The sequence below is a fragment of the Delphinapterus leucas genome, chromosome 12, assembly GCF_059928025.1.
Source record: "Delphinapterus leucas isolate spDelLeu-1000000601 "Yukka" chromosome 12, BTC_Dleu_Yukka2, whole genome shotgun sequence".
Lineage (NCBI taxonomy): Eukaryota > Metazoa > Chordata > Mammalia > Artiodactyla > Monodontidae > Delphinapterus > Delphinapterus leucas.
Window position 1 is genome coordinate 18,730,176 of NC_143140.1, and position 13,779 is coordinate 18,743,954.

Consider the following 13,779-nt stretch of genomic DNA (forward strand, 5'->3'; position numbering starts at 1 on the left):
GACTTACAGTCACCTACATACCACAGCTCTGCACACACACAAGCCCCTTTGCTGGAGAAGCTTAGGACCTCCATCATCCTTTAAGGGAAATAGCAGAGAGAGTGTTGCGAAAAATGTAGATGCAGCTTCTTTACAGTGTTCACAATCAAACCCAGAAACACTAGGTTGAAAACGGTATGAATCAAACGTCAATTTATATTTTAATCAGTCATTTTGAGATGTAAAATTAGAAGTTAAAACGAGCGCGCTGTACATTAAGAACTAATTCTTCTCAATGCTTGTCTCACTCAATACCAGTCCCTTCCTTAGTGTATATGCTTTGCAAAGGTAGATGTACGTAAAATATTAAAACTGAGAAAACAAAATGTGTTCACGTTCAATGATGGTGTAATTCCTAATCTCATTAACACACTTGAGGTACGTATGGTGAGCTACGGGTAGGCACTGAGAGAAAATTTCTCTGATACATACGTATGTTAAGAGAACAGTGGGTTTTCTTAGTTGTAAGGTTGAGTAGATGGCACCTTCTTAAAGGATTATGTGAGGAAGAAGTAAATAGTACACTTAGGAGCACAAGCCCACACAAAAGACATTCTACTGTAACTCACATTCTGCTTCCTATAGTGACTTTCTGTAGGTCATTCTTTCCAGTAACATAGTGAACCCTTTTGTTTTGCAAACAACAAAACAAAAGATCATATCAGATCACAAAAGAAAAGATCATCTTAAGTGGAACACAGGTGGTATTTGTGGAAACTTAGAGAGTAGAAACTCACAGGCGCAAGGAATAATGAGGATTTTGCCGTTTTACTAATTGGATTTTTAAAAAGATTATTTTCACTCACAGGTTATTACAGTGGTTCTCAGGGGATCCAAACAGGTAGATCTTTGGTTTCTTCACCTAAACTACCTTAAGAGTACCTGAATGAGTAGAATAAATATTATTGAATGAATCAGTGAATTAACTACAGTGTTAGTGGTAGACCTGACTCCTTTTACAGAAGAGGGAAACAGAGATCCAGAGAGCTCAGGTAATGTAATTCTAGGCCATGAAAGAGATAGAAATGCCTTTGCTCCACTCGTGTGCAGCACAAAGAATCAAAACAAGCAGACTTCTTTGAGTAGCCCCTGGGGGTTTATGAAGGGTTGCTCTCCTGTCACTCTCCACCTTCAGATGTCATGGCCTTTGTCTGTTTAGCATTACCAGCAGTAACAATTATTGAGCATTTTTATTTCTTCCAGAATATGAACTAATAAGGGAGGGGAGGACAGAGGATATCTAAAACTTAGAATAAGGACAGGTAAGGGGGAAGGTTGTAACAATAAGGAAAGAGAAGAGTGAATGGAAGAGAAAGAAAAGGGGTGCACCCCTGAAGATGCTACACCCCAGGCTGAAAACAGCACAGCGTTTTAGGTGACCAAGCGCTCCTAGATCTTTGCTAAGTTGTAGAATGAATTGTATGTAACGTAAGAGCAAAACCCATGGACCTATTAAACTTGGACCAAGATAGGCCCGGTGTATCGATTCTTAGCATACAGAAATGACACTGCCACTCTGGAGAAGGCCAGTAGACATTCTGTGCGTAGGCCCTGTGGAGGGATGAAGTGGTGATACTTGATGAGGTCGAGCCTACCCGTGCCGGGACCAGATCTTTGAGTACAGCGAAGTTCAGGTCAAATAAATGTATTCTTCCTTCCCCATGACTAACCTAATATGTGAAGTAAGTTTGGTTGTCATATACTTTTCAAAAAGTTTTTCAAGAGATAATCAGGGAAAAATGCACACCGAAAAGAAAATCTTTAATCCTAATTTGTACCTCTGCAGACTCTTAACCTTCAAACCCCAAATAGGTTTATGAGTTGGCCATTTTCTTTTCACTTTTGAAAATTCATCTAATTGCATGTTACTTAATGTTTCCTCATTCCCTAAAAATGTGTATCTGATACTTTCCTAAAATACTGATGTACTGGAAATACAAATAATAAATGCTTCTATGTAGAACTTGCTTCTTGCGCTTTTACTACAGTTACAGGGTGTTACAAACAAAAAAGTTGTAAATGTTACACTTGTTGTCTCCTGTTTCCAATGGAATAAATTGGAGGAGCTGGGATTCTGAAGTTTGTCCAGTCACCAGACCTGGAAACCCTGTGCCTGGTGGTGGAGGAACAGGCAAGGAACCTGGGTGATTGAAGCATCCTTGAGCTTTGACCCCAAACTCCTACAGGTTTTCCATCCAGGGAAAAAGCAGGAGCCACTTTGCCTAGATGAGAGAAAATCCAAATCGTGGCTGCCTTTCCTCAGGCCCTTACCAGTTTGTTTGTGAGGTGACAAAGGATGTAAAAACTGGGGACCCAAAGAAGAGTCCTTGTACCTAGGACTTCAAACACCGCTGGCGTATATAGGCTACTTCGCGTGGAACCTACCCTGATCCAGATGGGTCTTCTGGGTGCAGGCAGATGCGGGCCATCTTAACCTCAACAGCTCTTCTCTGGTTGGTTGGAAAAGACCAATCCAAAAAGTGGGTGATCCGAAGAGTGAGAGACACTTGCTTCCAAAGGGGACCTTCGGAGATGAAGTGTTTGCCTCCTTCTCTTTCCTCATCAAAAGCTACGTTCTCTGCAGCAGTTAGAGCACAGCTGAAATGTAGGTGACAGAGGGCACATTCTGGGGAGGTGATAGCATTAGATTTTCATTTTCTCTCCATGGAATTTTTCTCATATGCTACTGGCTGGCCTGTCATGCCTCTAACAAGAGTGTTTTCCTCTGGGGAGTCCCAAGGATACGGAAGTGAGCAGGTACACCTCTTGCCACCATTCTTTGCTTTGTGGCACTTTATCACCATACACAAAGTCCTTATATCATAGCTTCTCACTCTGGGGACAGTTGGGCTGGGAATAGGGATGAAAGCTATGCATTTGGGAGGCCAACGTAAGTGATTTTTTCATTTAAAATCATAACTCTAGTAAACACACACATTACAAATCTATAGATACAGTGCTTATCATATTGAAATTAAGGTATATTTGATAGTCGAGCATTTGAAAGAGATATGGAGGAATTTGTTTTTCATTAAATAGCACATTTAAAACTGGATGAACTGGAATACCTTGATGCCAGTCTGCCTATGTACACACCACAGTGAGTGTCAAGGAGTATTCAATGAAGCTATCACATTGGAAGAAGACATAGTTCATCCGTGGTGGGAAACAGGAATTGGTTATGTCACAAAGTACAACCTCACTTTTTTCCCCCCAATATAGTATCTTTCTTTAAAATAGCTTTATGCAGTAACAAGAAAAGTAAGATTTTCTATGGTATGGATATCCCAGTTCTTTTCTTTAAAGGATCAACTTAGAAATTATTGGCAACAAAATTATCCACCATGTAAGCAGGAATTTTGTATAAAACTAGTGGGCCTAAGAACTGAAGGGGCATGTGAGTTACAGACACTGAAGTGTGGAGTGTCTATAAACTCACCACAATTTACATACTATATGCATTCATCCTGCACCTCCCTGCATACGTAATCATCTTTTATGTACATTCTAACATATGAAGAGCTTTATTTCCCAGTATATCCCACCCCCCTGCCCCCAAATAATAATTTGCACTTGTTGTAAATGACCTGTGAACAATATTTTAAGGGCAGCTGTACACAAAGCTATCACCTTGATTATCACTGAGGAATAACCAAAATACATGTTACTGCTGGTGTTTTTGATTTTGATAATAAGCTGCTTTTTTTCCAGAATTTATTGGTCTTCAAGTACGTGACTCTTCTGTACTTGAAATGTGATGTGTCCTGGATCTCAGTGTTGACTACATGCCTGGATATCGATGACCAGTGGATATGCCTGCCTATGTTTTCAGAATTTTGACAGAGTGGATATAATTTTCCTTGAGAAACAAGCCATCTCTCTTGCGATAGATTAAATGATAATTTGTACATTTTCAGTTTTTAATTTCCTTCCCAATCTCGATGGTTAAATTCTTCATATCCTACAGTCAGTAATTCAGAATTTCTTTTCCTGGTTACCTGGAAGAGAAATAGTTTTAAGAGATTAAAAAATGTCACCCAAGGTCAAACCAATGGTTCATTCCAATATTACCCCTGCTGGTAGATGAGATAATATGCTTGCCATTCAGGATATATTCTTTGAAAGGTGGGAAAGATTCCTAACTTTACAACCTACTAAGAATTCTTAAACCTACTATTCTTCTTAAATCTTCTCAGACGGAATCAATCTCTTGAAGCAGGGATGGCAAATAATTTGTGAATCAAAGTCAACATGTTCCCTTCCAACCATAGCAGACATTACTCAAGCTGCCTCCTCATTTGAAACGTGGTTCCTAATTCTACCTGCTACTTCCAGATTCAGCTGCTGTATACTTCATCCTGGGCATTTTATTAGTATCAGATCCTGTGTCCTATTGTCATTTTATGGCCCAAGTCTGAACCTTTTCTGTCTTCTCAATTTTCTTTGTTTCAGGAAGTCAAAATGGCACACATTATTCCTTGTGTGCACTTGGACACATGAACTTATGAATAGCGTTTGGTGTAATGGCCTCAGTGTCCTTCTGGAGTGTATGTTGACCGTAATGACTAGTTTCAACTGCAAACTTTGCCATGTTTGTTTCCATCTAGCACTATATAGAGAGAGAGACCTCAGGTAGAGTGGACACTGTCTGATTACCACTCAATTTTACCATCAAAGACTAGTTATAATTTTTGGAACTAGGTAATTTTAGGCTAAAAATGATCAAAGGTATTTTTCCAAAAGTTATTTAAAAAGCTCTATGTAGGCTACATTTAACCTGCTTATTGGATAAGTTATTTCCCTTTGTAAAATAAAATTTAGTCAAAAAAGTTGATTGAATGGACAAATATTTTGAAAGAGACATCTGGGACACTGGAAGGAACACTTCTCTGAGGATGAACTTTTAGGAATCTTTGAGGTTACTCATTGTTCACAAATCATGTTTCTTCATATTTTTCCTTTAGCTGATTATTTGAAATAAAAATACTTTATATAAGAATATATACATACATAATATACATATACATGTATATATATAATATATATACCTGTATATAGATAATTACATATACATATATTATATATACATATATATGTCTATATGTACAATTACTCAGTTCCAGGAATATAAATCATTATGAGAAATTCAGTGTTGTTGAAATGCATTTGATAAATTGCATGTATATTTTTAAAGAAGAGGTTAGGAATATTATAAAATACTTGGATTTTTTCTGTTATTTTATTGTTTTGTCTACACATTTCAGTTAATGCCAGCCCCTGTCTCTATACTTTTGGTACCAGGAAATGCCTTTTTCCCTCTGAAAATACTAAATAAAAAAGCTTGGCAAATAAAGGAAAACTGCTTTTTCTTATCTCTATTTAAGAGTCAGGCCCAGAAATGTTTTTAATTTCCTTCAAAATTTATATTCAGTAATTAAAACCAACATATAGAAATGCGATTTTACCTTGTTATTTTGCTGATTTTGGAACTTTTTGACACTAGTTTCATACACTTGGTTTTTAGATTGATCTGGTGACCTGCAAAAGAAAGCAAAAACAAGATATCCTGTTTCCTGGGCTTATCAACATTAAGCGCAACTATGGCTTTCTACTATTTTAGTTCTAAAATTATTAGGACAAATGAAAATAGCATATTTTTGCAGGTGCCTTCCATTAGAGTTGGAGGAAATATGCTTTGTGCACCAGCCCACCTCTGCCCCGAGTTTTGCCTTCCAGTTGGCTTTACTGTTTCATAGGCAGTGGTCTCAGAAGGATTGGACAAAGCTCACGGGAAAGATGAGTGATATCTTATCTTGCAAGAAGTGGAGTTATTTTTAAAGTCAAATTCTGAGTTATGGTTACTGGAAAACAACTCTGCAATAATATTTTGTTCATACAGTTTAAAAAAAACTTTTTTAAAAGTTTATTTTAAAATTTGATGTATACAATTCCAGACTTTTCTATGTACATATAATTTCTGACGATACTGTATAAACATTTTGCACCTTGCTTTTTCACTCTTTACATTTTAAAATGGGTGTAATATTTGTGAGATATTTTATGATATATGTTCCCTTATCAGTAAACTCAGTAAACTCTTTTCTTTCTCTCAACATTCTGTCCATTATACTATCAAGGAAAGGGGGAAGGAGGGTATCATTGTAGGAAGGAGGGAAACCCTGTGCGGCCCTAGTGCTTGATAGGAAGAAGGCAGAAGAGTGAGGAGAGACACGTGGTTTGAAGAGGTTGAGTAACAAGTTCCTTGTTCCTCCTACCAACAGCTACGGTAGCATTTTGGTTTCCTACTTGCCCTGGTTGGGCAATTGGAGGCTCCAAGAATACCAGGGGCCAGGACTTCCCTGGTGGCGCAGTGGTTAAAAATCCACCTGCCAATGCAGGGGACACGGTTCAATTCCTGGTCCGGGAAGATCCCACATGCTGAGGAGCAACTAAGCCACTGAGCCACAACTACTGAGCCCACGTGCCTAGAGCCCGTGCTCCGCAACAAGAGAAGCCACCGCAATGAGAGACCCGCGCACCGCAACGGAGAAGTAGCCCCCGCTCGCCACAACTAGAGAAAGCCCGCGCAGCAACGAAGGAAGACGCAATGCAGCCAAAAAAACAAAAAACAAAAAACCTGGAGTCAGGACTAAGAGATCGCAGGTGAGGGGACAATGGAAATGGAAACTTTTCAAAGGATCTTGTAAGACAAAGAGGGCCAACCCCGCTCTGCCATACATCCAGATACCACCTTGGAGAAGAGAGGGGAATGGGAGAGGACCTTTGAGCCTAAATATACCAAGGGAATTGAGTTGCCTAAAGTGATTGCTTGAACTATTAATCACATGAAGTTCTTAAAAACTGGATTGGATTATATTAAACTCCAAGCTCTCCCTCTCTTATTTCCCCCTCCCCTACTATCCAGTGGAGAAAGGGCTCAAAAAGGGAAATAGGAACAGATTCTAGAGGCAAAAAAAAAGGACCTCCCGCTACCCTGCCCCATCTGAGGTGTACAATGAGAGCAAACTTGTGATCTTGCTGTAGTTAAAACAAGTACTTCCATATTATTAAAACCTCCTTATACATGTCACTTTTATCATCATTTACTCAATCTGGCCCCTATGTTTGAAATGATTTTCATTATTATAAATAGTGTCACAGGGAATACATTAGCCCTATTAAAATTTTGGACCCCAAATCTGCTCCTTTCCATTGTTAACTGGAATGATAGCTAATGATACTTATTATTCCATATATTTGCTATGCTTTTACTTACATATTAGATTGAATCATACAACATTGTCAATATTTGATGATTTCTAACTGGCAACATGGCAATGCCATACGGTTGAAACTAATATACTTATAAGTACATATTTTTGTTATTGATATATTATGTAAACAGGATCTATTATCCTGAAATTTACTTTTCTCATTTAATGAAATGTCCTGGTCTTTTCCTATGGCAGTTCCAGTAGACTATATTACCGCTTTTAACTGCCGTGTTCCACAGTGAATAATATACCACACTATGGACTTAACTGTTCCCCTATTGATGGGCTGTGCAATTATTTCATAATTCAAAGCAATGATACTGTGAACATTGCAAAGTGCAATGATTTTTGTAGGAATAATTGTCTAAACAATTATTTACACAGTAGAGTATCTGAGTCAAATTTAAAATTTTATAGATATTGACAAATTTCTCTTGAAAACATGTTTTTCCAATTAATACACCCAACAGCAATGCCTGATAGAACTAGTTTTCCCTGATGTTACCCACACTGGATATTTTTGACCTCTTGCCAAACTCATGAGTAGCTAATGATATATCCTCATTGTTTTTAGGTTTCCCTAATTACTGTGAGACTGAATACCTTTTCTTATGTTTCACGGGCCATTTGGATTTCTTCTATGAACTTGCCTCTATATTCTTTACTCATTTTAATATTAGTATGTTCGCCTTTTATTGATGTGTAGGAGCGCTTGTTAGTATGAGGTTCATTCTTTGTCTATAAGTTGTAAATATTTTTCTCTCACCTTGTTGTTTATCTGTTAATTTTATTTATGGTGTCTTTTCCCCTATGGGGAAAATGTCTTCTTGGATTGAGGTCTTATTAGGGAAGCCTTTTTTTAGCCTAATTTATAGAAATATAAAAGAAATTCTTCCTATTTTCATAGTTTCAATCTTAGGTTTGAATCTTTGAATTGATTTGTGTGTGGTAAGAAACTAATATTTTATTTTTCTAAATGGAAGGCCAGGTATACTCTAATCATTATTGACAAGTCTATACTTTCCCTACTGATGTGAAATGCTTGTTAAAATAAATTCTTTGATATATAGGGCTTTGTTTGGGGCTTACATATGTTCTGTTGATCTATCGTCTAGGTCTGTGTCTATCTTAGTGCTTTTTAAATATTATTATTTTATGTATTTCTATCTTCTAGAGCAGCCTCCCCACCATCGTACTTTAAGATTTTCTCTTGTACATTTTTATTTCCAGAGGAACTTTAGAACCAGAATGTCAAATTCCATAAAGAATTCTGTCAGGATTGAGATTAACTCAGAGAAAACTGACAGCATCTTCATAATCTTCCCTTACCTGAAGGGATACTCTGTGTTTTATGTTATTTGTTAAGGAGCTTTATAAATGTAATTTCATATACCCGCTGCAGCAAAACCCAACAGGGGTTTTTTATTGGTCTCACTGTCCAATGAAAAAAATGGAGGTTTAGAGAAGTTAGGAAATTTGTTGACAGTCACGTGATTAGTAAATTGCTAAGCCAACATTTTAATCACCATTTGTCTGACTCCAGAATATTGCTTCTTAACTCTTATTGGATAATGGTCTTTAAAATATTAATACTTTAAAGGAACAGGGTATGTCTCATCAAGAAAAGGGCTCAGTCTCTCTTGTTTCTTGTCGATTGTGGAAGCAGCTGGCCACAAGTGCCCCTGGTGGGAAATTAGGCACAGCGGCCACAAGAATGAATAAGAGGACAGTGACAAAAACAGGATGATCTAATAAAGACATGCGTGAAGGTGATCCTCGCGGAGGAAATGTTCAAGAGTGTGTGACTGGAAGCTCAGGACTGGGGAAGCTCGGGACAGGCTCGGGAGAAGACTTCTGAGGACAGAGGCCCCCCAGGCAGAGCTTCACTGGGTGACACAGGACTTGGAGAAGAATTAGGACCCACTGGGCTCCCTGTTTGTTCATAAGGCAACCTACGCCCTAAAGTCTAGTTTGTGAATAGAAAGCCAATGATATCTTACTTCCTTTTCCTCCTTCTAAAGAGCTTCAGAAATGAAGGACTGATTCAACGTATAACATATCCAGAGAATGGCTTACCATGTAAACATTAAAAATGATGCTACAGGGACTTCCCTGGAGGCGCAGTGGTTGAGAATCCGCCTGCCAATGCAGGGAACACGGGTTCGCGCCCCAGTCTGGGAAGATCCCACATGCTGCGGAGCAACTAAGCCCGTGAGCCACAACTACTGAGCCTGTGTGCCACAACTACTGAAGCCTGCGTGCCTACAGCCTGTGCTCTGCAACAAGAGAAGCCACCGGGATGAGAAGCCCACGCACCGCAACAAAGAGTAGTCCCCGCTCGCCGTAACTAGAGAAAGCCCGTGCACAGCAACGAAGACCCAACACAGCCAAAAATAAATTTAAAAAAAAATGATGCTACAGAAAATATTTAATGAAATGGGACAATGTTCTAAGTAAAAAAAGCTGACTCTAAAATAAGAAGCCAGTCTAATTCCATTTTGCTTTGGAAAATTCTACGTAAAGAAGTACATCAATTAACGTGATGAATTATACAGGCTTTTAATGTTCCTTCTCATCACTTTCTATATTTTTCAGCTTTCTTATGATGACAGCTAATGTGTTTGCAACCAGGGAAAAACTCAAATATTAGACACATAGACACCGATTAAGGTAGTAGGTCACGTGGTGTTCTGTCTTAAAGCTGATGCAGCCTCTTTTTTCTTCCCTTACTGGCTTTAATGAAATCCTGCAGAAAGGCTTAGGGCCAATGGTTCTCAAAGTGTGGTCCTGGGACCAGCAGCAGCCGTACCTGGGCCCTGCACAGACCTACCGAATCACAAACAGCCTCGCAGGGCCCAGCCACGTGTGCTTTCACAGGTTCTCTGAGAGATTCTGGTGTTCACTGAAGTATGAGAACCATGGGTTTACGGGATTGCATGAATTCATGCTAATGATGGGTGTCTCAGAAGCCTGAGTGACTAATTCTTGGGTCTGAGTGTCGCAGTGCTAGACCCACCGGCACGGCGCTCCCTTCCGTGGGGTGTCGTCACAGTCTTCTCCGGGGGCACAGGGCCCAGGGTACCCCGCTCGGCAGCGACACTCGGCTTCCTCGGTCCACTCATTCCTCACACACTGGGCGAACTTGCCACAGGCCAGGAATTTGCAGGGGTCTGCTTGATCAGCTGTAAAAAACAGGGCAGATTTTATTGGTGCAGGGACGCCTGAGCAGTGGATCCTGCAGAAGTCAGAGATGAGGGACCACATAGATTTGCCATCACCCCACTTTGTTTTTGTTTTTGCGGTACGCGGGCCTCTCCCGTTGCGGAGCACAGGCTCCGGACGCGCAGGCTCAGCGGCCATGGCTCACGGGCCCAGCCGCTCCGCGGCGTGTGGGATCTTCCCGGACCGGGGCGCGAACCCGTGTCCCCTGCATCGGCAGGCGGACTCTCAACCACTGCGCCACCAGGGAAGCCCCATCACCCCACTTTGGAGTGAGTTGTACAAGAGTGAGAAAAGAGTGGAGAGAAAAGGGAGCCACACATTTCTGTATCTTTGATAAATGAGTTTATAGACACACGTGATAACATATTTAGCTCCAAACATAATTATACACAAACTGGTGTGCATCAGAATCATCTAGAGGCCTTGTTAAAACAGACTCCTGCCCCCCCCCCACCACAGTTTCTGATGCAGGAAGTTTGAGGACAGAGAATTTGTATTTCTAAGGCACTAACAAAGGGAACATTAAAAAAATTCTCTAATGCAGATGGTGTTGATGTATCTGACCTGGGAAGCACATTTTGATAACCACTGTATTAGAGAATTAAATTTTTTTCCTGGGCATACATCTGGAAAAGACAAAAACTCTAATGCAAAAAGATACTTGAGGGCTTCCCTGGTGGCACAGTGGTTGAGAGTCCGCCTGCCGGTGCAGGGGACACGGGTTCATGCCCCGGTCTGGGAAGATCCCACAAGCCGTGGAGCGGCTGGGCCCGTGACCTATGGCTGCTGAGCCTGCGCGTTCGGAGCCTGTGCTCCGCAACGGGAGAGGCCACAGCAGTGAGAGGCCCGCGTACCGCAAAAAAAAAAAAGATACATGCACCCCGATGTTCATAGCAGCACTATTTACAATAGCCAAGACATGGAAGCAACCTAAGTGTCCATCGACAGATGAACGGATAAAGAAGATGTGGTATGTATATACAATGGAATATTACTCAGCCATAAAAAGAATGAAATAATTCCATTTGCAGCAACACGGATGGACCTAGAGATTATCATACTAAGTGAAGTAAGTGAGACAGAGAAAGGCAAATACCATATGACATCACTTATATGTGGAATCTAAAAAAAATGATACAAATGAATTTATTTATACAACAGAAATAGACTCACAGCCATAGAAAATAAACTACGGTTACCAAAGGGGAAAGGAGTGGGTAGGGGTGAACTGGGAATTGGGATTAATAGATACACACTACTATATATAAAACAGATAAACAACAAGGTCCTACTGTATAGCACAGGGAACTACATTCAGTATCTTGTAATAACCTGTAATGGAAAAGAATCTGAAAACAATATATATATATAACTGAATCACTTTGCTGTACAGCTGAAAACATGGTAAATCAAATATACTTCAAAAAAATTTTTTTTGTTCATTAGGTTTTTTTAAAGGCAAGCATTTTCTGCAGAGATGAATTGGTGATCTTATATATTTAAGATGAGGGATACCTTAGCAGTAATAAAATAGTCAGTCATTTTTATGGACAGTTTTGAGAACTCAGGATGATTTCCTGATTTAAAAAAATCTCTTTTTCTCAGTCTCTTGTGATCCCTAAGGCCCTATTGTTAGAGGTTCTTTCCTTTGGAAAATTCAAATAGACCTCAGGTCTCTGTTCTTTTTTTGTCATCAATTGTTCTCTTTCACTCTATTCTTAATTCTGTAAGATTGCCTCAAGTTCTTTGTAAGGTGGAGTATATAAATCAAGAGAATCTCAGACAATTTAGCTCTGGAAGGCCTGTGGCCCCTGCCAGCCCCTTCCCTGTCTTTCTAGAACTGAGCATACCGAGCTCTCGGGCGGAGTAGCAAAAGGCCCACGTCCCCACGTGCTGATGGCAGAACCAGAACAGGCCTCTGGTCCCCAGACCACTATTCTTTTCTGCCCAGAAGGTTTCCTGTTGAATCACATCAGCCATTTACCCTTCAGATTATTTCAGTAAGCACCTATTATGTGTTAGGAACTAGAGGACAGGCAGTCGGGTATGAAGCCACTCTTTCAAGAACCCTAGGGGACAATAAGACATATACACAGATGTTTCTACACAAGAAGCCCAGTATCTTGTCTAGTATAAGGGCTCTAACTAATGAGGGTATGTTAGAGAAGAGCTATCTGGGAGGGGACTGTTGAACTGTGTGTCTAAAGTGGGTTGCATTTGATGTGCAACGACTAGGAAAGGCACTCCGACTGGACCCAGGATGAACAGAGGCACAGAGGTGGGAAAGCAACGGCCATGTGAAGAGGGGGCAGGGGAAGCCCAGCATGGAGGAGAGCAGAGACTCGTGCACACGGAGGAAGGGAATTGAGACTGGAGAGTTACGTTCAGGCCAAGCTCCGGTGGGTCTTGAATGTCATGCTAAGGAATTTGGACCTTACAGGCAGGTGGGAGCCATGGAGGATTTGGGGGCAGGGGAGGGCTGTGCTCAGACTTGTGCTTTAGAAAATATGTAAATAGATCTTAGAAGTTTCAGAATTAGGATTGCTTCCGTGATCATCTGGTATAGTATTTCCCAAGCGGGAACATTTGCAGAACTCCAACTGAGCAGGATTTAGTAAGTTTTATGTTAAAAATAGGTTTGGTGGCTAAATAAGTTTTTTTTTAAATGCTGCATGAAATAAACATAACAGGTTTCTCTCTCTTTCCCCTGGACTCTCTCTCCCCCCAACTGTAACCCCTTCTCTTTTTACTTTTAAACCTCTTAGAGTCACTAATAAGTGCATATCTATTGCGCATCTCCGAGTGAAGGCTGGAGTCAGCCGCTCTGCCAAGTTTACTGACCACAGAAGCCCTGCAGGTGGGTGGGGTGCAGCTTGTGGGGCGAGAATTCCACGGACCCTCCTGTTCACTGTCCCGATCTAGCGCCCCCTCGTGGTGGAAAAGGAGAGTGAGGGGGTTAGCTAGACCAGCCCACGCGGAGGGAGGGCGAGAGCAGGTCCTTGAAAACATACTTTGGGGTCTCCCAGCAAAGTAGACCTGCTACGTTTTTACGTAAAGTTGTATTTCTCTGCAACTTGAGGGTCCATATGGACAGCCAGGCCTGGCTAAGGTGAGCGGGTTTCCCTGCCTCACAGTTCCTAAAGCTGGCCATGCAAAGGGGTCCTTGTCACTGTTTAGAAAATGACTCAGGTTTACCCTGACAACCCAGGTGTTTCATGTCCAGGGCCTGATTTAATAAATAACA

At 40.7% G+C, this 13,779-nt stretch overlaps 1 protein-coding gene across 1 annotated transcript in view; it reads right to left on the reverse strand.

Moving 5' to 3' along the window:
* Positions 1–3,845: 3,845 nt before the first annotated feature.
* IMPG1 (interphotoreceptor matrix proteoglycan 1) overlaps positions 3,846–13,779 on the reverse strand; it is a 150,103-nt gene continuing 140,169 nt past the window's right edge. The window contains exons 17-19 of the mRNA XM_089922283.1: positions 10,330–10,495; positions 5,505–5,577; positions 3,846–4,037 (exon numbers count right to left, since the gene is read on the reverse strand). Of these exons, the coding sequence (XP_089778409.1) occupies positions 3,960–4,037; positions 5,505–5,577; positions 10,330–10,495 (317 nt within the window). The 3' untranslated portion in view covers positions 3,846–3,959. The remainder of the gene's footprint in view (positions 4,038–5,504; positions 5,578–10,329; positions 10,496–13,779) is intronic.